Source organism: Clupea harengus, chromosome 8, assembly GCF_900700415.2.
Source record: "Clupea harengus chromosome 8, Ch_v2.0.2, whole genome shotgun sequence".
Taxonomy (NCBI): Eukaryota; Metazoa; Chordata; class Actinopteri; order Clupeiformes; family Clupeidae; genus Clupea; species Clupea harengus.
Genome location: NC_045159.1, coordinates 6,612,703 through 6,634,985, shown reverse-complemented (window position 1 = coordinate 6,634,985; position 22,283 = coordinate 6,612,703). Strand labels below are relative to the sequence as shown.

Genomic DNA, 22,283 nt, shown 5'->3' with positions numbered 1-22,283 from the left:
GGGTTACTTACAGCGCCATCTCCATAATGACACACTCATTGATTCACAAGGTAATTAGTTCACTGAACATAATAATAAATACAGAAATGTATTTTCCTCTTACCACATACACACACACACACACACATACACATACACACACACATATATATATACACACACACACACACACACACACACACACACACACACACACACACACACACACACACACACACACACACACACAAACACCCCCCCACACACACAGACACAGACACAGACACACACACAGACACACACACAGTACACAGTCTCTTCTTAGTTCTTTCTGTCTCACCGGTCCTCTCTGCCTCTTTCTCACTCTCTTTCAGGTGGAAATAGGGATGTGCTGGTCAGTCCTGGCTCGTACTTCTTTCTGTCCAACAGCTGTGGGCAGGGAGAAGAGTGGCTGAAGAGCCTCAACAAGGGTGTGTGGATACCTTTCACAGGTAAGCACATTCATGAGAGACATGAATGAACTTCAGCAATGTTACAGAGTCATACTGTATTCATGCACTGTTACACCCCCTTAAACCCACCCTCGCCCCAGCTGACACACACACACACACACACACACACACACACACACACACACACACACACACACACATATACATGCACGCACACAAGCATTTTTAGTTGAATGCATATTTTGTGTTTCTGGGAAGATCCCTATGATCAAAGATATCAGTCAAGCCATAACATCTTGGAGTTGGAACTCATTGCGCAACAAAGTAAGCACATCCAAGTAATGCAGAAGATATCTGGGAAATCCCATTTACTTCTTTTGAATATGTGTGACCTGAATACATCAACTTTAACTTACACCCTGAAGTAAAAAATGAAAAGTGGCAGCAGAATATCAGCACTCGCAGGTAAAATAATGAACCTTGTGTTTCACATACTGTCAGCACATACCGAGCATCTTCAGCCCCTATTTTGGGCCCTCAGAACTGGCAGTGAGGCACGCACCCTGTTTATCCTGTGCAGTCGTGTATCTGTATTGGCACTGCGCCTGGTCACTCTCAGATAAAGATGCATGATTGTTCTCTAAACGAGGCTCATCTACCTCCCATCATCCTCCAATGTTTCAGATGAAGAACTATTCCCAAAACCAAAAGGTTTATGCCCAGGCTTGGGGAGGTTACTTTTTAAAGTTTTATTAGTAGACAAGAGGAGGTGCAAATTTGAACAAGTGAACCAATCAAAAACAAAACTCAAAATTTGAGCGCATACTGCATTAAAGCTTTTTACTGAAAAAAATACATTTAGATGTAGCCCCTCTGTACCATTTTGATTAGTAACTATAATTAAAATGTTCTCAGTAATTGTAAACAATTACATTTATTTTTGTAAAAATGTAACTGGTTACTCCCCAACACTGCTTATGCACTACCTAATCACTCAGTTCCACTGACAAGAAGCTAGGGAGTCCTACAGAGCAAAAGCAATTTATCTTGTTTTTTTAGACAACGGTGAGAGTATTATAGCCTATTCCTTGAGAACTGCAGCCAGAGCTGTTACCCACTGACAGTGTGTCACACACATTCCCAATGACATTCCCAATGACCCAACTCTCACTTCCGGGGCTCATTTCCACCCTCGCTGCCACTCACTTCCCAGGAGAGATTAACATTCCGAATGAATTCCCCACACAACCTCTGAACCATCAGTCACCCTAGACCCCCGGGGTCCTCAACTCTAGTATGCACACACGGCCGAAACATCAATGGGGAAAGACTGCCCCAGGTAAGAGAGCAGTACACCCCTGAGCTGGCAAAAATCCAAGAATGAGGATCTTTCAGGGATAAAGAGGTGTGTTTGCCTCACTGTTTGATCAGCTGATCGACTGCTATTGAGTTTTCCTAATCCATACAGAAGTGTAAGAGGGTGTGTTCCGTCTGACCCAATGAGGAGTGACAGAGGAGACCGTGAGGAAGCGCCGTGGGGAAGAGGGCACGGGCAGAATGAGGGCCACAGGGCAGAGAGTTCCACCTCATTTATTTTTAGCCAATCCGTGGCCCTGTTCTCACTTGTTAATGATTCCCAGAGAGAGAGAGAGAGAGACACAGACAGACAGAGAGAGAGAGAGAGTGAGAGAGAGAGAGAGACACAGAGAGAGAGAGAGACACACAGAGAGAGAGAGAGACGGAGAGAGAGAGAGACGGAGAGAGAGTGAGAGACACACAGAGAGAGAGACAGACAGAGAGAGAGAGAGACGGAGAGAGAGAGAGAGACACACAGAGAGAGAGAGAGACGGAGAGAGAGAGAGACGGAGAGAGAGTGAGAGACAGAGAGAGAGAGACAGAGAGAGAGAGAGAGAGAGAGAGAGTGTGTGCTCGTGCCCCCTTGGCCACCCTCCAGTGAGCATGGTGTGAGGTATTCTGACCTCAGGGTGAGGAGGAATGTAGAGTAGGGAGAAGGGGGGGGGGTAGTCTTCACTCAAAGAGAATGACAAGTAAGCACATACTAAACTTGAGAAGCAGAGAGGTTAAGAAAAGAAGAGGCACAGACAGCATAACAGAATGTGCACTGACAGGTGCACTGAGTGAGGTGTCACTGGAAGGCATCTTGTGCACACCAAATTCACAGCCTTCGCTTCTACTCAACTAGATGGCCTTTTCCTTTCTTCGTAGACTGTGACTGTGTCATGAGCACTTTAGAGAGGTGAAGGGACAGGGATGGAGCTGGTACCATGGTGGGCACTGCTACGTGACCGTGTACGTGCCCTGAAATAGACTGGCCGCTCCAGTGGAATCTTGCAGCACCTCTCCACCATTCTCTCCACATCCTCTGCATTGTGAGCGGACAGCTCTCCGATTTCCCCGTCACATGGAGGGTCAGATATGCCCCTTCAACCAGAGAGCGGTCAGCCACAGGAGGAGGAGCTCTCACCTCTCTGTCACCATGGACACCCACTGGTGATTGGACACTCCTAGCCCAGTGACATGTTGAGTTACTGCTCGTCTCCTCAACCTGACCATATAATCCCAGGTAACTTCACATCAGCTTTTCTTCCCCCTGTGGATTTGGAGGGGAACATCTAAGTATACTGTACAGTTTCTAATGGCAATGTGAGGAGTCACACTGCATATTGTTTTTCTTTTGTGACTTTTTTTTTTGGTGAGGTGTTTTTCTGCTTACGCCATTGGGATCATTTTGGACATGTCTGGAGTTTTTACGGTGTGTGTGGGGAAGTGTACTGATTGAGGGTTTTTCCATCACAGTGCTGATACATCTGATTAGCAAACTTAGGACTTGAACTGGAGAGTCTTTGTTGTACACGTTTGGAAAAAAACGTCCTGTTCCATTCTGCTTTTATCTTACCAAGAAGTCTTATCTTGTTCAGATGAGGATGGGAGGAGAGCGGGAGGATGCCTAGGAAAATGAGGGGGAAGGTTGGAGTGGAAAAAAAACAGAACGAACGCTTCAAGACAGGAAGAAAAGAAACACCCCGATCAGATACCCACGAGGACATGGAACTCTGCATCGGTCGGAAGAGAAGATCCTTCGAAAGTCATTAGATTCTTTGCTTATGCACAGAACAGCAGGGAGAGTGTGGTGGCCCGAGAGTGACAAAAAGAACAGAAGCAGAGGTGAAAGTGAAGTGACCATGCCGGAGAGCAAACCTGTGGTGTATCGGACAAGCAGTTACCTCTCACACTCTACTTACAGGAAGATCAAAAGAGTGTTGAGTTTCCGAAGGCGTGAGTAGCACAGGAAAAAAACACACTCTCTGCCTGGATGTCTCTCGGATGTCTACAAAGCAATTAATGTGTGCTGTTACTGTTAGGACGCTGATTGGATATTTCTTAGAAGAACTGATGCAGATACTTGTTTTACCTTTATCTTGTTTATCTCTCTCACATTTCTTCATATGGGTGATACTTGCCTTACAGTACCGTACAGATAAACATGTCTCTCTTTGTCTCTCTCCGTCAGGAGTGTTTGGCCAGCGTTTGGAGGAGACTGTGCTGTATGAGCGTCGCTATGGGGTTCACATGGCTCCTCTGGTGGTGGAGCAGTGTGTGGACTTCATCCGCGAGCGCGGGCTCACAGAGGTGGGTCTGTTCCGTCAGCCGGGCCAGGCCACGCTGGTGAAAGAGCTGCAGGAGGCCTTCGACGCAGGAGAGAAACCCTCCTTTGACAGGTGCCCTTACACAATAACACATACATTTACATTTACATTTAGTCATTTAGCAGACGCTTTTATCCAGAGTGTAATGTAACTGCTGAAAGTGCAAGTTAAGTTCTAGTAGAAGTGCAAGTTGGGAAGGGAGGTGCTCTCTGAAGAGTTGGGTCACATACACATACACTCATGCGCCATGTGTGATGTGATAAACAATACATGTGGCTTCCTTGCTGAGCATATGTAATGTTAGTGTGCCTGTGCTTGTGCAGGTGTTTATGTTTGTGTTTGCATGTGTGTGTGTGTGTGTGTTACCCTCCCAGCAGTACTGATGTGCACACAGTGGCATCTCTGTTGAAGCTTTACCTGAGGGAACTTCCAGAACCTTTAGTACCATTCTCTCGCTACCCAGACTTCCTCATCTGTGGCAAGAGAATCCCAGCAGACAGGAAGCAGGTATGTACCTCTCGCACAGACAGACAGCACAGACAGACAGACAGACAGCACAGACAGACAGACAGACAGACAGCACAGCACAGACAGCACAGCACAGACAGCACAGCACAGACAGCACAGACAGAACAAACATGGCAGTTTAATCATCTGTGGTGCTGCACTGGAAAGTACACACTGAATCTGTGCTAACCAACACTGCGTGCAGCATTAACCATAGTGACCAGGGACCTGAAAAAAAGGCAATACGTTCATTTTTGTAAGCGCCGCCACGCCCCCTCCCCCCGCTCGCATATTCTGCCCATATCACTTGAAACTGTAAAATTGTCAGAGTCAATCACTAACCGTCGCCTCCACGCCCACTCCCCCGCGCACATATTCAGCGATTTTTTTATCTAGGCCTACATGAAATTCTGCAGTCGCTATACTATAAAATAAATGTTTTCCTTCAGAGGGACAACTTGAGTCGAGGAGGGCAGACGGGCAGTTGCCCGGGCAACCTTAGCCCCCCCCCCCTGTGCACATCCCTGATAGTGACTGTCTGTGACATTACCTAGTGGCTGTTCAATAGTGACATACAGGCAGTAGTGTCTAATATTAGGCACTATCAAAAGCTAATAACAAAATATCTGCTGTTTTTCTATTGTTTTGTTTACTTAGGGATTGCTGGAGCTGAGAAGTCTGCTTCATGAACTTCCTGTGGCTAACTTCAACCTGCTGAACTACATCTGCCAGTAAGGCTTCAATACCGGCTGCCAGTAAGGCTTCAATACAGGCTGTCATTGCAATACGTTCTGAATAGAGAACCACCAGTCAGTTGATTTACTAGTCTGAAATATGATATTCCAGTCACGTCACCTTCCTGACTTTGACTAAAGAAAAACCAAGACAAATCCCTGCTCCAGAGAGGTCTTTTTTTCAGATTGTTCTCTCTCGACTGACAGTGGAGCATTACATCTTAAAATAATAAACACAGTGAGATGACCGAGATTATGTATAGATAATCCATTTTTATTTTGTGAATATTTTCATTGCCAGTGAAATGTAGCATCTAGTATCATGATGAAACTTTCCACAGCACCAAAAACACACATTCATTGTGACTTATGTATACCTTTGAACAAGCTGATAAAGTTTGCCATTGCAGGTTTTTAAACGAAGTTCAGACTTACTCCAGCAGCAACAAAATGAACATCGAGAATCTGGCAACTGTTTTTGGGCCCAACATTTTACGGCCAAAAGCAGAGGATCCTGAAAGCATTATTGGAGGTAGGTTTGATGTATGGGTATGGGAAAAAGGGGGGAAGAATATAAGTAAAAAGAGAGAGTGAGTGAGAGAGAGAGCGAATGAGAGAGAGAGCGAATGAGAGTGAAAAATAGATTTTGAGAGTGAGAAAATGTAATTTTGAGAGAATGAAAACACAATATCATAGGCTTCTGCACAATCCTGTATTCTGTATTCCTGTATGCTTGTGGCACTAGTAGCATTGCCGTTGACTCTGTGGTCTTTCCCTTAAGGGACCGCTGCCATCCAGCACCTGATGTCTGACCTCATTCGCGAGCACAGCCTGCTCTTCTCCAAAGATGGGGACACAGACACTCCCAGGATTTCCAGACCTGCTCCCCTGACCGGTCACCGCCACAGTAACCACGCGGAGTGGGCCCACACTGAGCTGGACGTCCAGGAGTGTGACTCCCACCTGGGCATGGCCGCTGACTGCCTCCCCTCCCCCCACCTGGCCTCCACACCCTGCTCACGGCAGCTGTCCCTCCCGCTGACGGCTGAGAGGCGAGGGTCCTCACACAGTCCCAGGGAGAGGCGGAAGTCCCCTCTTGTGACGGAGACAGCGAGTCAGCTGTCTGCTGCCGCGGCCATAGGTTCCAGTCCTGCCGAGCCACAGAGCTACAGTCCTGCGCCGTCAAAGTGCCATTCCCCAGACTCAGGACTCATCCCTCTCCCCGCCAGTCCATCCTCGCCTGCCTCCTCTCAGACGGCCGTGCTGGAGGGTCCTTCGCAGCCCGCGGACTGGTCCGGCATTGAGGAGCCGCGGTGGACGGCGGAGAAAGATCTGGGGGGGAACAGCGGCAGCAGCGATGCGCAGGACAGCACCCTGTCTGTCTATGACAATATGGACACCATGACTGACCTTGTGGTAGATGAAGCGGCAGACACGGGTAGCGGCGTTGGCATGGCCGAGGTGGAGGGGGCCACCAGCGTGGCAGGCAGCGGCAGCACGTGGTCGTCCTGCGAGGCCCTGCTTCAGGACGGAACCCGGAGCGGGAGTGGAGGTCCTTCCAGCCCGTGCCAAGCCTCCGTCAGCTTCCCGTCTTTGTTCAGGGTGGACCGTGAAGATGGGGATGCCCACCATAACTCGCTTGCCTCATCCTCTGCCCCCACCGACGCTCCGCTGAGCACGGGGAGTAGCGAGGTCTTCCTGCCCTCAGCACCTCCAGACCCCCACATGCCCACTGCCACCCATGCCATGCACTGCCTTCTGGCTGGACTGAGGCAGCAAATGGCCAGGCAGAAAGCAGAGTATGAAGCCAGGATCCAGAGGTAAATAAACACAAAGCTGAAATGCACACCAAATTAATTTAAAAAAATACCTGATGCCTACTTTTAAATCATCTCATAAACAAATGCTAAATTGTCAGCTTTTCGAATCAAATCATCTTTTGGTGTTTTAATGAAGCTGTCACCAAGGGCCAATATTATTAAATATAGTTATCACATAGCCTAACAGGCAAACATTTGTGAATGTACTATATGCTTATGAGTGCTCTGTGTAGTTTTATGTCCAAACTCTATCTCCTGATTGACTGTCACTGATGTTTATTTCAGGGGCGTTGCTTGACATAAAGCTCTACTGGGGCTCCAAATTCATGTAATCTTTCAGGATTCTTATATTTGCCAGTTCTGCAAGTAGGTTAGCTAACTAGCTTGTTTATCACTAACTTATTTACAGCCAGCTTTTATCATTCTGTCTCTGATCCTTAGTGCTTAGAGTTTTCTTTTGTCCATCTACAACAGTCTGTTTGTAGTCAACTCTAAATAAAATAATCAGTATTATAGTTTAGTCGCGTCGTATCATTCCTCGATTCTGATTCTTGTTTCGCAGTTTGGACTTTGGGTTCAAATGCATTGCTTTGACATTGTGGATTAGGATAACCAGACATTATTTCCCCGTAATGATAATTTTAAGTGAATCTACTGCCAATATAGGAGCTTGTTAAAACTCGAACTTTACTGGGAAACGGCAGCTCAATACTGGAGCAGTGCACCAGTAGAAGGGGTCTAGCGACACCCATGGTTGATTACAAATGCGTGTATGACCAGCATTTCTCTTTGTAGGTTAGAACGAAAGAACGAGACGCTGCAGGCTGAGGTGGCGGGGCTCCGATCAAGCCTCGAGCAGCAGCGCCAGTGGTTCAGCGTGGCCGAAATCAAGATGCGCAACGTGGAACGCGCCCGACTCGACGCCGACCGACGGAATACCGCCCTCCAAAAGGAGATGGAACAATTTTTTGATACTTTTGGAGATCTCAACGCTGAGGCAAAGAAAACAGAGCGTATTATACAGAGCTTCTAATCTTTGACTACAAACTGCTTTTACTGACCCAATCAATAACTCAAACACAGTCCAATGTGTTAGCCTGCACCTTCAAGTGCTTCCTTTCATAATCCTGAAACCAGCGAAATTTCAACTCACTTTATGATGGCCTGCCACGGATACCGTAAAGGCCTACCCGCCTGCTGTCTTGGGCGGGACCGCCAAAGTTAAGCGGAATACAGACCGGGATCTGATGCCTTTTGATTGGTGAATGATTCTTATGGTGTATAGGATGATGATGCATGGATTGGATTACTGGATCATTGGACTGTCTCGCTACGGATACAGATAGGAAAGCACCTAGACCTGCTTGAAATGACTCGCCTGTGGTTGGCAACACATTTCATAACAATGTTTTGGCTGTTGAAGCTAAACTTCTACAAGAGTGCTTGATAAACATACAGATGTAAATACGTTTTTCTGCACTCATGTAACTGCCACTCATTTAAAACACTAATAAAACACAAAGTCACCAAAATATGATGCCTTGTGGATATTTTATTTTATCATTTCCCCCCTCCAAAGGAAAAGTTAAATTTGAATTCTCCTTAACCATAATTACTCTTCAGGTCATAGATTTGTATATTTTGCATTAAACATACTGTGGGATGTTGTAAGTGTAGTCATGCATGGAGCCTCGGGCATTACGCATTACATAACAATAATCCAAAGAATACAGCAATAATAGGGTGCAACTGGTTTTGATGAACATTTTCATGATTATTGATGAGAAAAGTTGGGAGTGAAAAAAGATTCATACATTTTCAGACAAGGAAAGTTATTTCACAACAACAGTTTTTAATGCAACACTAGTCTACACGATTCGACTAGATGTACAGGAATCAGTGAAAACAACACTCACTTCTTCTGAAATGTCATTCAATGTTCCGACTCTTTGACAGGGGTCTGGATTGTCAGACAGACAGGCAAACACTGCTGCACTCAGATGCATTTCTCCCTCTCTTTGTGTGAAAATTAACACACTATGAAAAGCCCTTTCAAAACTGAGGCCCGTGCTCAGATCAGTTTACACTATGACACAAAACAGACATTTGACATCGGGGTTCATTAGTGAGATGTGGCAAGTGTGAGGTTCTGACGACAAACAGTCAAAGACTACACCGAAAGACACGGAACAGACTTGGTAAACAATAGGCGCTGATGCACTATTGCCTGGTACTATATTTTCATGCAAACAGTTGGAAAAAAAAAAAAAAAAAAAAAACACACATTCATACACAGAAACACATCTACGAGAGATCCATGGCCTGATGTGAATGAATGGGAAGCAAGGTTATAATTTGACACAGAAATCATACTGGAAAAAAAGGTAAACTTGTCTGACTCAAAATAAAACCAATAAAATAAAATTGTCCTCTTAATGAAACACAAATCCATCACAAAGCCCTGGATGTGGCTATGCTGTGATACTCTGGTGAATTTTAAGGCAAATGCAACAATGTACAGCTTGTCAAATCTGAGTATTCTGCTGAAAACCTCGACTCCAACACCCTGACGTATGGCCGATGCCGTCCGTGACCATCTCTTTTCCTGTCATTTTCTGGGTGTCCCTCGAATCTCAAATGAGCACCGTTGTTCCCAACCTTCAGATCATTTTCAAGTTTAAGAGTCCAGCAGTGGCCTGGACAAAATGTACGATATGTAGCAATGAGCAGAGACAAAGTGACCATCAGCAGCCTACCAGTGACTCAAGGAGAGAGGGAGAGAGAGGGAGAGAGAGAGAGAGAAAGAAAGAAAGATTGAGAGAAAGAGAGTATTCCTGAAGTACACTTGACAGGCCGTTTAAAAAAAAAAAAAAACAGGCAATGAGTCTGTTCTTTAGCAGTATATATTCATAAAGGAGGATGTGTGATAGAAAGCATGAAAACACTAACTCTGTGGGGTGACCGAAAAAAAGAGTGTGGTCAAACAGCAAATGTCTTTCAGGAGAACTGTGAGGACATGTAGTATTCAAAGAGTACGAAGAGAAATGACAACTGACCCCTCTCTCCATAAACTGGCCCACCACTGCAATGACAGTGGGGTCTGCTAAGAAAGTGCTCGAAATGTACAGTGTCACTTTTGCCTGCGTGTCCCTTAGCTGGGTCTGTCTGAACATACTCTGTGCAAGCTCACTTTAAAACACTTCTGCGTGAATCCATGTTCACATCCCAATTCATCCGTTATCATTTCCGAATCTATATTTTGCTTCAAAATAAATGGAAATGTCTTTTTTTGTACAGTACTTATGCTTCTGCACACTCGGAGAAGCTATAAAACCATGTTTCAACAGCACAAGAAAAAAAAAATCAATACATTTACACATTTATATACCTATATACATAAACACAACCTAAAGGCTATACGCATGATATCCATTATCCTCAAGCCCTTGACAATGCAAACCATAAACATGGAGTACTTTTTCTATATACAAGGCAGGCACTACTGTTTTCTACATGTGTACAGGCATACTTAGTATGTTGCATTTAGAGCGTTAAGCCATTTGCAGTTAACATGCAGCTGGAAATTTTGAACACCACAGATTATCCCGATGGCATGAACTCTAAGGATTCTGTATGTATTGCATATACTATTAAGTAGCCTATTTGTTTCTGTGCTTCATTTGGGTGGCCGTTAACTGTACAGTGACTGTGATTTCATTCAAATGAACGGACAATATGACAATCATCATGATCAGTTAAAGATTACACTATGGCTATTCGAATGGAGCCGACACCAGGGAAATGTGTCCAGGTGTTAAGGTGAAAATGCTTTAAAACCTAGGTCTGACTTATCATGGGAAGAGAGATAAAAAAATAAAGGCATCGGTGCGTGATTTTAAAATAATTGCACAAAGGAAAAGAATCCAACGATGATTCTACGGAAGGCCGAGTGCGCTGGTTGTTTTCATTTCTAAGGCAACACAACCTTAAAGCTTTTGACGTCTCAAATCATGTAGCACGACAAGTGCTGCGAGTATTGATCAATACAACACACTCAAATTAATCAAAACAGAACGCAACCAGCCGCTCAGCCCTTCCACTGGAAGACAAAATGAAAAAAAAAAAAACTAACAGAAACATACATACATTCTGTCTCAATCCTTTCAGTCAGAGAAGGAGAGAGAGCGAGAGCGAGAGAGAGAGAGAGAGAGAGAGAGAGAGAGAGAGAGAGAGAGAGAGAGAGAGAGAGAGAGAGGGGGAGAGAGAGCGAGAGAGAGCGAGAAAAAGAGAGATGGAGAGAGAGGAAGGGGTTCTCAGGGCTACTCCTCCAGCGTCTCTGTGAGGGTGTCGGCACAGCTGCTGTCCGTGTCGGAGGCGAGCGTCTGCTCCGTGGACATGGAGGAGATGTCGTTTATGGAGGACGACTGCGAGGCCGTGGCGCTGCTGTTCACCATGCCATCTACTGGAGGAGGAGGAGGAGGAGGAGGAGGAGGAGGAGAGGAGCACTGTTAGCATGGTCCACCACCCACACAAACACACAAGCCTCCATCTGACAGATAGACATTTGTGAGACTTCCAGGAAGAGAAGTCACTGACTATGTAGTCACAGTGTGATAGCAAGCTGAAGTGAAAGCTCTGTAAATGTAATTAGACAATGCAATTAGCCACGGACAAGCACAATTAGCAGAGCAAGCATTTTTTTTTCTTCCTACACTGGGAGCTGCATGGCTGTGATAACTCACCAGACCCTTCTTCTTTCAGTACCCCATTCTTGTTCCTCTCCTCCCAGTCCATCACTTCTATATAGATCAACTCTGCAAAGAGAGAACTTTTCAGCCTTCCACAGCACAAACTGCATATATGACGGACAACACATTATAGAGCTGAAATTAATCAAAACTGATAACAGGGCATTTTCCCAGTCTAAATAACACCTATAACCTGGTTAAACACTGGTGAAAGCATGCAGGTATATCAACATATAGTATCAATGTATGCATGTATATTAATAAGCTAAAAGTAAGTGTTTTTCCACACAACTTGCTAATTACTCTTGGTTTTACAATGTTTAAACTGAATATGAAAGGTACACTTAGAGAAGAAATCACTATCCATGTGTGCTGTTAATAACTGAATATTATAGTTCTTTACCTTTCCATTGTTCAATGGAATGTTCTCTTTCCTCCAACTGCTTGTCTGAAATCTGAGGGGGCGGCTAAACATATAGACACAAACAAACACAGCACAATCAAAAGTGCTTAGCAATTTGCTCGGAATCTGCTCGGAATTGAACAACTCATTTCCAACACTATTGGCCCCTGAAAATAAAATGAGGACACGAGGCAACTCACCGCATCTGCCTCGGCTGGGTCGTACCACACGTGGATATAGGGGTGGTTCAAGGCGTCCTGCACCGAGATGCGGGACTCTGGGTCGATAACCAGCATCTTGGACAACAGGTCCCGAGCTTGGCTGGCTGCAGCAGGGAGAACACAGAGAAGAGCCATCACCAAAATGGCCGCCAGCCCGTCCAAACGCTAGGAGCGCTGCTGTGACTATTCTATGGATAGACTGATGGTATTACTGCAATACTGAGGGTATTACTGCAAGCCTTACTTTTGAGTTTGTCGTGCTCCGTTTCAGCTGGGAAGGCCCAGTCAGGGAAGAGCTCGCTGAAGCTGACTCCGGGATACTGAGGCTTGTTCATGACGTAGTTCCTCACAGTCTCCATCAGTCGGTTCATGAACTCCTGGGAGGGGGTGCCTAAAATCTCTATGACTTTATTCCACTGGTCAATATCTAAAGAGGATGGAGTTAAGGAGATAGACTAGTAAAGACAATATGATGCAATAAGATTTTATTTTCTGTGGGACATCACCAGCATACAGACACACAAAGGAACAATGAAAGACGGGGAAAAAAAAATGGACAGACAGACAAGGCCATTCAGCCACTGATTTACAATTGACTTTTGTATCTGTCCTTTTACATTTGGATTTGAATTTATCGGTCATGTCATTTAAGTTTCCACTAGTCACTGAATAACAGACCGAGAGGTCGGCTGCACACACAGGGGAAGAGGCTCACTGTTCACTTGATATGGGAAAGGAAGCATTTCCTGACACCTTCGGCCTTCCGGGAGGAAGTTCCACATATGCCTGAATCACAAATACCCATGAATGCAAAGAGAACAGTGCAGAAATAAACAGAGAGTAAGTATATTTCCAGAAGATCTGGCCTGCAAAGGATACGGTCTGTGCCCTGGAAGATGACACTGCCTTTCACCATCTCTCCCATTATGCAGCCGACTGACCAGATATCCACTGCAAAGACAACAGACATTTCAGCGGTTTACATTATACTACTGTACATTATACTACTGTATAGTACTGATCTGCACCTACAGTCTAACACAGTGGTCCCCAACCACCGGGCCACGGCCCGGTACCGGTCCGTGAGGCATTTCCTACCGGGCCGCAAAGAAAGAATAAATAATTTATATAATTTCCGTTGTATTAATTATTAGAGTCTGAAAGGTGTTTTATTTTGAAAAACAACCGGATTTTCCCCGATGTAACATTCGCCTGTGCCTCTTGACACGTCAAGACCCTTTTCTCGGTCAGGAGATATGTTACTCAAAAAACAAGCACGCAAACTAGCGAAAAGGAGTAAGAAAACAAACGTTCTTAGAGGCATGCAACTGAAGAGACGTGTGCACAATCCACAGACTCCACAGCAACGCGAAATCAACTTCAGACTGATCAAAATCATGTCAAAGCAGAAAGCAAGCACCTGTGGATTAAACGCAGACCTAACTTCTCACCAGTGCAGAGGTGGAGGTAGGGTACTGTTGCAGAATGTGTCCATAATGCTTATTTATTGATTCACTTATATTTGCAGTGTTCGTGTAGTGCTTTTTTAGAACATTACGATGCCTCTTAGAAGCATACATTTAAATGTGAAACGTAATTGTTAATGATTAAAATATTCTCATATTTTTAATTTTTATAATTATTTAAATCGGAGGATGTCTGTAGAATTGACGTGAGTGCAATCACCAACGGTTTCTCACAAATTAAGCCCTTAAAAACAATCTGGCTGATTCACCACTGCTATTTAGCGTTCTTAAATTCTGGTCCAAGTTAAAAACAAAGCCCAGATGAGAAAACTTTCAACTCGCGTTCAAATGATAACTCTCCGTTTTATTGGTGGATCAGAAATTAAACTGTGTATTTGATTTGTTTGTGTCAGTCCAGCCCTTTGCATTTCGCCACGGAGGGAGCTTTCACTAAACAGTCATAGGTCCTCAACGTTTTTTTTTCTCCGTCTGTGACATTGCGCCCCCCCGGGAGAGTGTCCGCGCCCCCCACTTTGAGAACCACTGCTTTATAGGATAAAGTACAAGTCAGTACAATGGTGAGTTGTATTTTTCATGCACTTAACATTCGTTTTTATGCCGGTCTTTTATTTTATGCCGGTCGGTTATTTTATTTTTGCTGTATTTATCTGCCGGTCCGTGAAAATAATGCCTACATTAAACCGGTCCGTGGTGCAAAAAAGGTTGGAGACCCCTGGTCTAACACATTATGTTTTTTTACACAAAGCTTGTGCGTAACTAGCAGTAATGTTGATACTTATTGCATAAATTAAATAAGAGGAAAGCACAAATTATTCTCAACTTAATCTCTCCTTTTCCTTTTCTTTAACCGTGACAAGAACATCAGTCTAAAAAAACACCCGCTGCCAAAAGCAAAGATGTAGCCACTACATTAACCAGAAGGGGACCAGTTTACTAGACATACTACCAGCTAACACACTCCTATTTACACAATCCTATTTACTATCTGCAAAGGGGAATGCGAGACAGGCTATATACAGTATAAAGACTGAACCTGTACAGGCTTACCTCTACAGCAACACTATCTACCAGGCTACCCTTTCCACTGTAGATCTGTGCATGGAAAGAGCCCTTTATCACCGTGGATGTCAATCTAATGAAAAGGGAGAGCACCACTAGTGGGTCTCAGTACTATATCAACATTTGACATCTGATACCATTACCAACAGTATGACATCAATTCCCATAAGCACACTGTCAGCAACTGTCAAAGCAAATTAAAGGATAGAATAGGACAAGAATGATGTGCTTGGGGTATGATAGTGAAGCATGAGTCTGTAATATCATACAGAGTGCTGGTGTGGTGGTGACGCGGGAGGCTGGCGCACCGTTCTCTTTGTACTTCATGCCCAGGATCACCTCTGGGGCTCGGTAGTATCTGGTCACCACGTACGGAGTCATCATGAAGTTGGTGCAGGCGGTCCTGGCGAGCCCGAAGTCTAAAATCTTTAAAGTGCAGTCGGACTTCACCACTATATTGCTGGGTTTCAGGTCCTGTGGACAAAAGGGAGGTGTAGTTGATGCTAATAATGACAATGCTCGAAGATTTGATGCTCAGCCTTTAGTTGGGACGTGAGTTTCAGAGCACATCCAGAGAGGTCTGTTAGAGTATTTTACTCACAGCCACCATGTTATTCATTCTTATCATGAAAAAAGTCAGAAAAACAAAAGCAATCAGCATTCCCTATGGCCCAAACTCTGCCAGTAGGAGCTATCAGTTTAATATAAATTCTCTAAAGAAAACATGATACAAGTTTATACCAATACAAAATGGTGCTGACCCTGTGGATGATGCCTGCAGAGTGCAGATGTCGGATGCCACAGAGGATCTGGTAGAGCAGATAGGACATCCTCTCATGATCCAGGTCCATGTGGATCACCTGACACAGGCTCGCATCCATCAGCTCCATCACTAGGTACCTGTGGGGCATACATTATAGTAACTGAAGAGCAGTCATCCTATGGTCCTAAATCCAGAGGTTTAATGAGCCTCCCAACAGAGTAGTGAAAGGGTTATCAAACACAAGCGCAGGACTTACAAATCTTGAAACTCCTCCAGTGATTTTTGCGGTGTGAACACATTCAGCAACCGTATGATCTGCAGAGAAGACGGAGAGGTGTGGTTGTTAGTGGCTGGCGTGACGCAACTAACCGCGACACGGTTCACTCAACTCGGTAGATGATGGCATTACAGTGAGTGCCACAGGAGAGTAACGCACATTTTTGTGGTTGACACACTTGAGGAGCACCAGCTCCCTGTAAGCCCGCTTGGCGTGGGTCTGGTTTTGAAACGGGCGGCTGAGCTTCTTCACTGCTACCGGGATCCCGAGGACATTGTCCAGAGCTGAGCTGAGGTCAGCGGGGAAATAAAAATAGGGCAGAAATGATCAACATACACACACACACATACATACATACATACATACATGCCGAACATACCAACATTATCTGTTGTAACAGAGTGAGGGTCAGTACGACTACAGACACGCGCAGCGTTTTACTTTTCATGTGGCTCACAATGAAATGGGCTGACACTGCATAACTTGTCCATTTCTTGTCGTTAAAACAAGTATTTTGGTGTGTTAAAAATACAATACACGTGACCTGGCCTACGCTCTGCGGGTTTGTGACCTACGCTAATGAGTTCTCCAGACGGCACACTCACCAGACGATGCCCTGGGCCCCGGAGCCAATGGCTCTGAGCTGCTGGTACCTCCTCAACACGGTGAAGGTGGAGTCACCCACCTGCTGGCTGTAAAAGTGCCCCTCCCCCTCAGTCATGGCTCCTCCTCCGCAAGGGCGTCGCTAAATGGGTCAGTCCTGAAGACAGGGGAGGCAAAGAGTCATATTATATAAACTGACATGGCAATCATCTGTCCGATGTCTGTTCAGCAGAGACTTAACTGAAACTGCCTATGAAATCCAGCATACTGGCATTATTTCAACACCAGACTTATTTTGTCATTTACTGTGATAAGTAGATCCATTACACCCCAATAGTGATGTATTTCCCAGCCTATGCTTGGGAAGATTGGCAAATTCAATTTAAATTTTAACTGAGGGGCTGGGAAAAATGCAAGCTCAGAAAACAGGGGGGGGGGTTACGATGACAAAATTCTAAGTCGGAGGGGAGAGACTGACAAGTTCAGAGACCCTTTCAGCTTTTCTGCCATCTGCTTTATTTCTAGTGACCGAGACTTCAGCTCGTCCATTATTAATATGGTCGCTAAATCTATTCCAGTCAGTTAATAGTGTGACTGATATGGATAATGAGACAAGAGCATCAGTGAGAGGATCCGCCTTTGTGACGCTGGAGGGCCATACTATACTTTGTTACACACACTGGCATAGCTCAGTTTTATGCTTCAAATTTTTTGACAAAACATAAATGACACTGACTGTCCCAACACCATGAATACCACCAATATCGTGATTATCAAAATATTCCATAAATTTGACTTGAGCGTACAAAAGAGAGGAATTGATGAGGTAAATACGTAAGACATTAGATGTACAGTACAGATGGCTAATCATTGACTACACTTGTGTTATTGCTGAAAACAAAGAAAAAGCCAGAAGTCTCCACAGTGTCCCATCAGCCCATGTGTCTTCTATGGTTGGCCTACACAAACCCTGTAGGCTCAGAGAACTGTACAGGCTAAAGTACTATCGTTGCCTTCACCATGTCTTTATTCCTCCTGGGTTTAAATCAACACAAGAGAGGAGAAATAAGGAAGCCATGCGTCGGTATCACTTTCGTACCAACTTGTACTTGTACTTGTACTTCTCCCTAAATGGTCCAGCACTTCACCCCTTTTTCAGAATTTACAGTTCCCTCCTCGCCAGAGAAGACTGTTTGTTTCAAACTTCAAAGGCACTTCTCCTGCACTCCTCCTTCACTCCAACAGACCTGCTCACTGAAGAGATTGCTCAACTATGCATTAAGGCTCCTCTTTCGGTAAAGCTGTGTCATATACTGACATTGCACTGACCAAAAGATTCAAGCCTTCAGGTCAAATGTTGTCCAAAAACGCCCTATGGAATAAAATCCTGACAACCAGTGAAAGAATTACATTTCTGATGGGTATAAATGGATGTGGCCAAGCGTTGTTTAGGCCTTACAGAGCCTTGTATTATTATTTTGTTAGGGTAAGAAGTCCTGGAGCCCATTTCATCCGATCTGGAGAGAGATAAACCTAATCATGTTATACAGTGCTCAATAATCCAATATCTTAATGGACCATACTCCTCTGGCCACAAGCAGCACATGAAGGCATTAGATTAAGGATACAAGGAATCCAGGCCTGCCCGTGAATCAATAGACTAGCGAGCCACATGAATATTCACTGGAAAGCAGAAAATACTGAGCTGCAAGTACATCTGCACACTGACTCAAACCAATGCAAACATTTATACCAGAGGGGATAGCCAAACTGTCCAATCTACAATCCTTAAAGTTACTGTATGTAGACTTGACTAGCGGAACACTAACATGCAAAGCAGATTGGGGGCAGTGCATTGTGATGTTTTACATTAATTTAATCAAACAGACCCCTGTAGGTCTTCATTTAAGCACTCAAGCTTTTGAGCTAGCTGATAGTATAACCATTAATGATAACCGATGGGCAACTGAGCTACTTGTTGCTGCCAACTCCAGGATAGCCATGCCAACTTGGGGTGCGTTCGTACATTCGCTCTGTTTAATCAGAGCGTTCCATTTTTCCCATGAATTAACAAACACTTTAACTGTAATTATTTAGCAATTAATAGCACCACTCCTGACAGTGTGGCCCATTGCTTTGCTTTACTGTTTTCACTACAGTGCCTCACTAGTGCCTCCTGAGGTACAAAGTGGTATTATGAGAGAGGACAGTGCAGCTCTAGCTGGCTAGCTGGTTAACTTGAGTAGATATCTAGGTAACACATTGTATAGGCGTTTCCGACATAATGTCACATTCTGCTGCTATTTCTAATTAATTTCCGAATGTTTTCAACTAAAACCCTTATATATAGCACCTTTAAACATATCTGGACATGGGACTAGACAAGTGCCAGATCATAGTTAGATAAAATCACACTTATGGGCACATAACCTACACCTTATTGTACAAGTTAGGCTACATGTTACCCGTCTGATTTCATAACCACACATTTTTGAATTCCCAGTATGACACAAACAAAGACAAAACTTGAAGGTTAAAGTAAGCTAAACGAACCACTGCATCCATTTAACTGCCTGCTTTTAATGGCATGGCTAAGCACCTGCATAAACAAAAGACCCTGAATACACACTACACACCTTGTAATGTGGCCCTTACTACATAATCATCCACATTCGGGATGACAAAGGGTAACCTTGGGTGGTAAAGACGCTTACCACACATTCCGCGCCATGATGTTTACTCCAGCTCAGACTAAGCTGAGAGAGCCAGGGGAGGGAACAAATTCATATGGGAGAAATAAGCTAGGTCAAGATCAGCATTCCTCTGATCCATCAGGACACCAAGATCACTGTGAAATAGTCATGCTGTCCCCCATTTGCAGCAGTGCTAAATCACAGTGATAAAATCTTGCTGTGCTTGTACTGATTGCTCAGAAGGTAGCAGACAACTGCAGACCATTTCCACATGAAGTCTGTGTCTGCTTGAATGTGGAATGTTTCAAGGCTATCCTTTCATTCTTTCTGAATGGAGCAGAAGCATGTTTCTTGTGCACCTTGCCTGATAGGGCATGGTAACAGCTAGTCTGATAACAGCCAGAGACGTCAACGCGGTACGTTAGTCTGTCCAAGTAACTGATGGCCCACTGTTTCTGCTAGGGCACATATTTAAAGAAATACAGGGAAAACATGAACAACGACACAAACACAGAGCAATGTGACTCTGTGGTCAGAGGGCAGACGCAGGCCGTGTTATGTGAAGAGCCCCATGGCATGCAGATAGTCTGGTGACCCAGAAAGGCCGGCATGATCCCCAGCAATGGGCAGCAGCTGAATCGGCCCACTACTTCATCCCATATAACCGATATGACTTCTTGTGAACAGATCAAATTTATTTTGTGATCTATGATTAAACAGGGCTCCACATTCAATGTCTCAAATTTACAGTCAACGATTAAATGACGCCTTCTGATACCAGGGCTCATATTCACTTTATGACCTATGATTAAACATGACTTCACATGCAACATCAATGGGAAATCATATGACACCGGGGTCAGAGTGAGGGGTCAACTACAGAAAATGAGGAGATGGACCTTCTTTCTCTAGGTCACACTCACACAGACTATATATACAATTTAAAACTTCCTTTAACTGTATCGTTTCTTCACAGTTAAAGATTAGATTACACACGAAATGTCTACTAACTGCATTTAATAGGGGAAACCTTCCATATGATTAACCTGTAACTTTACTGGCAGGCATGTGTAGTTACTTAAACTTAAACTTTCCCATTGATGTTGCATGTGAACGTGAAGTCATGTTTAATCATAGGTCATAAAGTGAATATGAGCCCTGTTATCAGAAGGCGTCATTTAATCGTTGACCGTAAATTTGACACATTGAATGTGGAGCCCTGTTTAATCATAGATCATAAAATAAATTTGATCTGTTCACAAGAAGTCATATCGGTTATATGGGATGAAGTAGTGGGCCGATTCAGCTGCTGCCCATTGCTGGGGATCATGCCGGCCTTTCTGGGTCACCAGACTATCTTAACTAGCAACCTGATTAGTAATCTCCCATCTATCCACCCAGATGTAATACGCTAGGGATACCAGATAACTAATTACTAATACCTGTCTGATAACCTCACTTTGCACGAACGTACCTTTCCTTGAATAACTATTTGAGCAACTTAATAGAACTGGGTAGCACTGAGACACGTACGCTTCCAGGTAACTCTGTCAATGCAATTAACAGCAATACAAATGTTGTATCACACATGCTCCAGGATCCAGACAAGCTAGCACTTGTATGGCAACGTCAAAGGTACAATCGCGGGCTAGGGCAGGCACAAGACAGAATAACCATACTTTTCTGGTCTACCGTTACTCTCGTTCGTATGAGAAGGTTGACTAACTCACACAGTTGTTCTATTTAAGTTAACGGCACAGTTACAAAAACAACCTTCAATTCCATCCGAAAACCAGAACTCATGGTATACCATCACGACACGTTAAAAAAAGATCTATGCTAGCTAACGTTACAGAGAAGAGGCCAGAACTCCAAAAGCTAATGTTAACCTACCAATGCAGACAGCTAGCTGTGCTGGGCGTACAGGGCAGCAATTCCTTGGTGTCAAAGCTAAGGGAACGTGGTAACCGTCAGACGGTAAATTAGTTCAAAGCTGTCATAAATACACTATGAGTAGACTGACAAAATGTTTTCAAAAACAGCCGTACAATCTTATGCACAGCTGTCGGGATGAAATGTGTTAACGTTAGCTAGCTTGCTGCTTACCTTCTCTCCTCTCTCACCCTGGTTCTCTCCCATGCATACAGTAGCTAGCTACTCCAAATTGCGGAAGTATAGCCGCTTATTCTACGTCTACGTAAAACGACACTTTTCTAATGTAGCAGTGAATGAAATACACTTTTAGAATAGGTTTTCGTCTGGCTGCTTTCAAAATAGTCCATCAATGTCTGAAGCATGACTGTAGGGGCGGAGGTTGGAGGGACAATAATTCGACAGCAATGCGAGTTAGCCAGAATGACGTAATGGCGTAGCAGAGTCAATTTCAAGTTTTGATGGGCACAGAAAAGTTAGGCCAAGTGTGCAAAATCCGACATCTTAAAGACACATTTAAGATATTAAACGCAATTAATTAAAAAACATGCAAAAACCAGACAACAAACATAGTCACCAGCTATTTCGAGGTCCTGCTATCAATAATATTTTTTTTGGGCGACCCAAGACGCATCCCATCCATGGTTTTAATTTCGTGCGGTGGGAGTGAAGGGGGAGCAGCTCATCAAGTTCAACAGGTACTGTTTCATATAAAAATAAATAAAAACTATCCATAACTCAAGAATGAGAAAACCTCGCAAGATGCAAGAAATACCACATGTTGTTATAATTATGAAATGTCAAACGGTGACGTTATTTGCATCATCAGTGTCAGACTATTTCCACAGGATCTGCTCCCATTTCCCTCATGGTAACATTTAGGGAGTAGATAAGGAATATCAGTATCATTCTACAGATAGAAACATCCTCTGAATAT

At 44.2% G+C, this 22,283-nt stretch overlaps 2 protein-coding genes across 8 annotated transcripts; one reads left to right on the top strand and one right to left on the bottom strand.

Annotated features, from left to right (window-relative positions):
- Positions 1-2,577: 2,577 nt before the first annotated feature.
- Positions 2,578-8,694, top strand: si:ch211-247j9.1 (rho GTPase-activating protein 24). 3 transcript variants are annotated; one of them, XM_012835708.3, is made up of 7 exons: positions 2,578-3,728; positions 3,964-4,171; positions 4,474-4,606; positions 5,264-5,337; positions 5,751-5,872; positions 6,122-7,160; positions 7,956-8,694. In XM_012835708.3, exons 1-7 carry the CDS (start codon positions 3,557-3,559, stop codon positions 8,191-8,193), a joined length of 1,986 nt encoding a protein of 661 aa, XP_012691162.2. In that variant the 5' UTR covers positions 2,578-3,556; the 3' UTR covers positions 8,194-8,694. The 3 variants fall into 3 exon arrangements, with proteins under 3 accessions (XP_012691162.2, XP_042564368.1, XP_031427505.2); XM_042708434.1 differs by lacking the exon at positions 2,578-3,728 and having other exon boundaries at positions 3,741-4,171; XM_031571645.2 differs by lacking the exon at positions 2,578-3,728 and having other exon boundaries at positions 3,945-4,171; positions 4,477-4,606.
- A 2,698-nt stretch (positions 8,695-11,392) lies between these two features.
- mapk9 (mitogen-activated protein kinase 9) lies at positions 11,393-22,105 on the bottom strand. 5 transcript variants are annotated; one of them, XM_031571651.2, is made up of 13 exons: positions 21,521-21,811; positions 21,308-21,364; positions 16,724-16,878; positions 16,278-16,407; positions 16,098-16,156; positions 15,840-15,978; positions 15,387-15,552; positions 13,412-13,483; positions 12,777-12,959; positions 12,512-12,636; positions 12,312-12,375; positions 11,903-11,974; positions 11,393-11,622 (listed from the first exon to the last, which is right to left on the bottom strand). In XM_031571651.2, exons 3-13 carry the CDS (start codon positions 16,837-16,839, stop codon positions 11,480-11,482), a joined length of 1,269 nt encoding a protein of 422 aa, XP_031427511.1. In that variant the 5' UTR covers positions 16,840-16,878; positions 21,308-21,364; positions 21,521-21,811; the 3' UTR covers positions 11,393-11,479. The 5 variants fall into 5 exon arrangements, with proteins under 5 accessions (XP_031427511.1, XP_031427512.1, XP_012691227.1 ...); XM_031571652.2 differs by lacking the exons at positions 21,308-21,364; positions 21,521-21,811 and adding an exon at positions 21,924-22,105; XM_012835773.3 differs by lacking the exon at positions 21,308-21,364 and having other exon boundaries at positions 11,393-11,619; positions 21,521-21,803.
- Positions 22,106-22,283: the final 178 nt, after the last annotated feature.

Bases quoted from the DNA above. Each gene is read 5' to 3' on its own strand.
- si:ch211-247j9.1 (XM_042708434.1), top strand. From the start codon at position 3,777: ATGTCTACAAAGCAATTAATGTGTGCTGTTACTGTTAGGACGCTGATT. The intron at 4,172-4,473 runs GTGCCCTTACAC...TTACCCTCCCAG, and splicing joins GAGAAACCCTCCTTTGACAG to CAGTACTGATGTGCACACAG. The intron at 5,873-6,121 runs GTAGGTTTGATG...CTTTCCCTTAAG, and splicing joins TCCTGAAAGCATTATTGGAG to GGACCGCTGCCATCCAGCAC.
- mapk9 (XM_031571652.2), bottom strand. From the start codon at position 16,839: ATGACTGAGGGGGAGGGGCACTTTTACAGCCAGCAGGTGGGTGACTCC. The intron at 15,979-16,097 runs GTAAGTCCTGCG...TATGCCCCACAG, and splicing joins CTGGAGGAGTTTCAAGATTT to GTACCTAGTGATGGAGCTGA. The intron at 15,553-15,839 runs GTCAGCACCATT...TTTTGTCCACAG, and splicing joins CTGCAGGCATCATCCACAGG to GACCTGAAACCCAGCAATAT.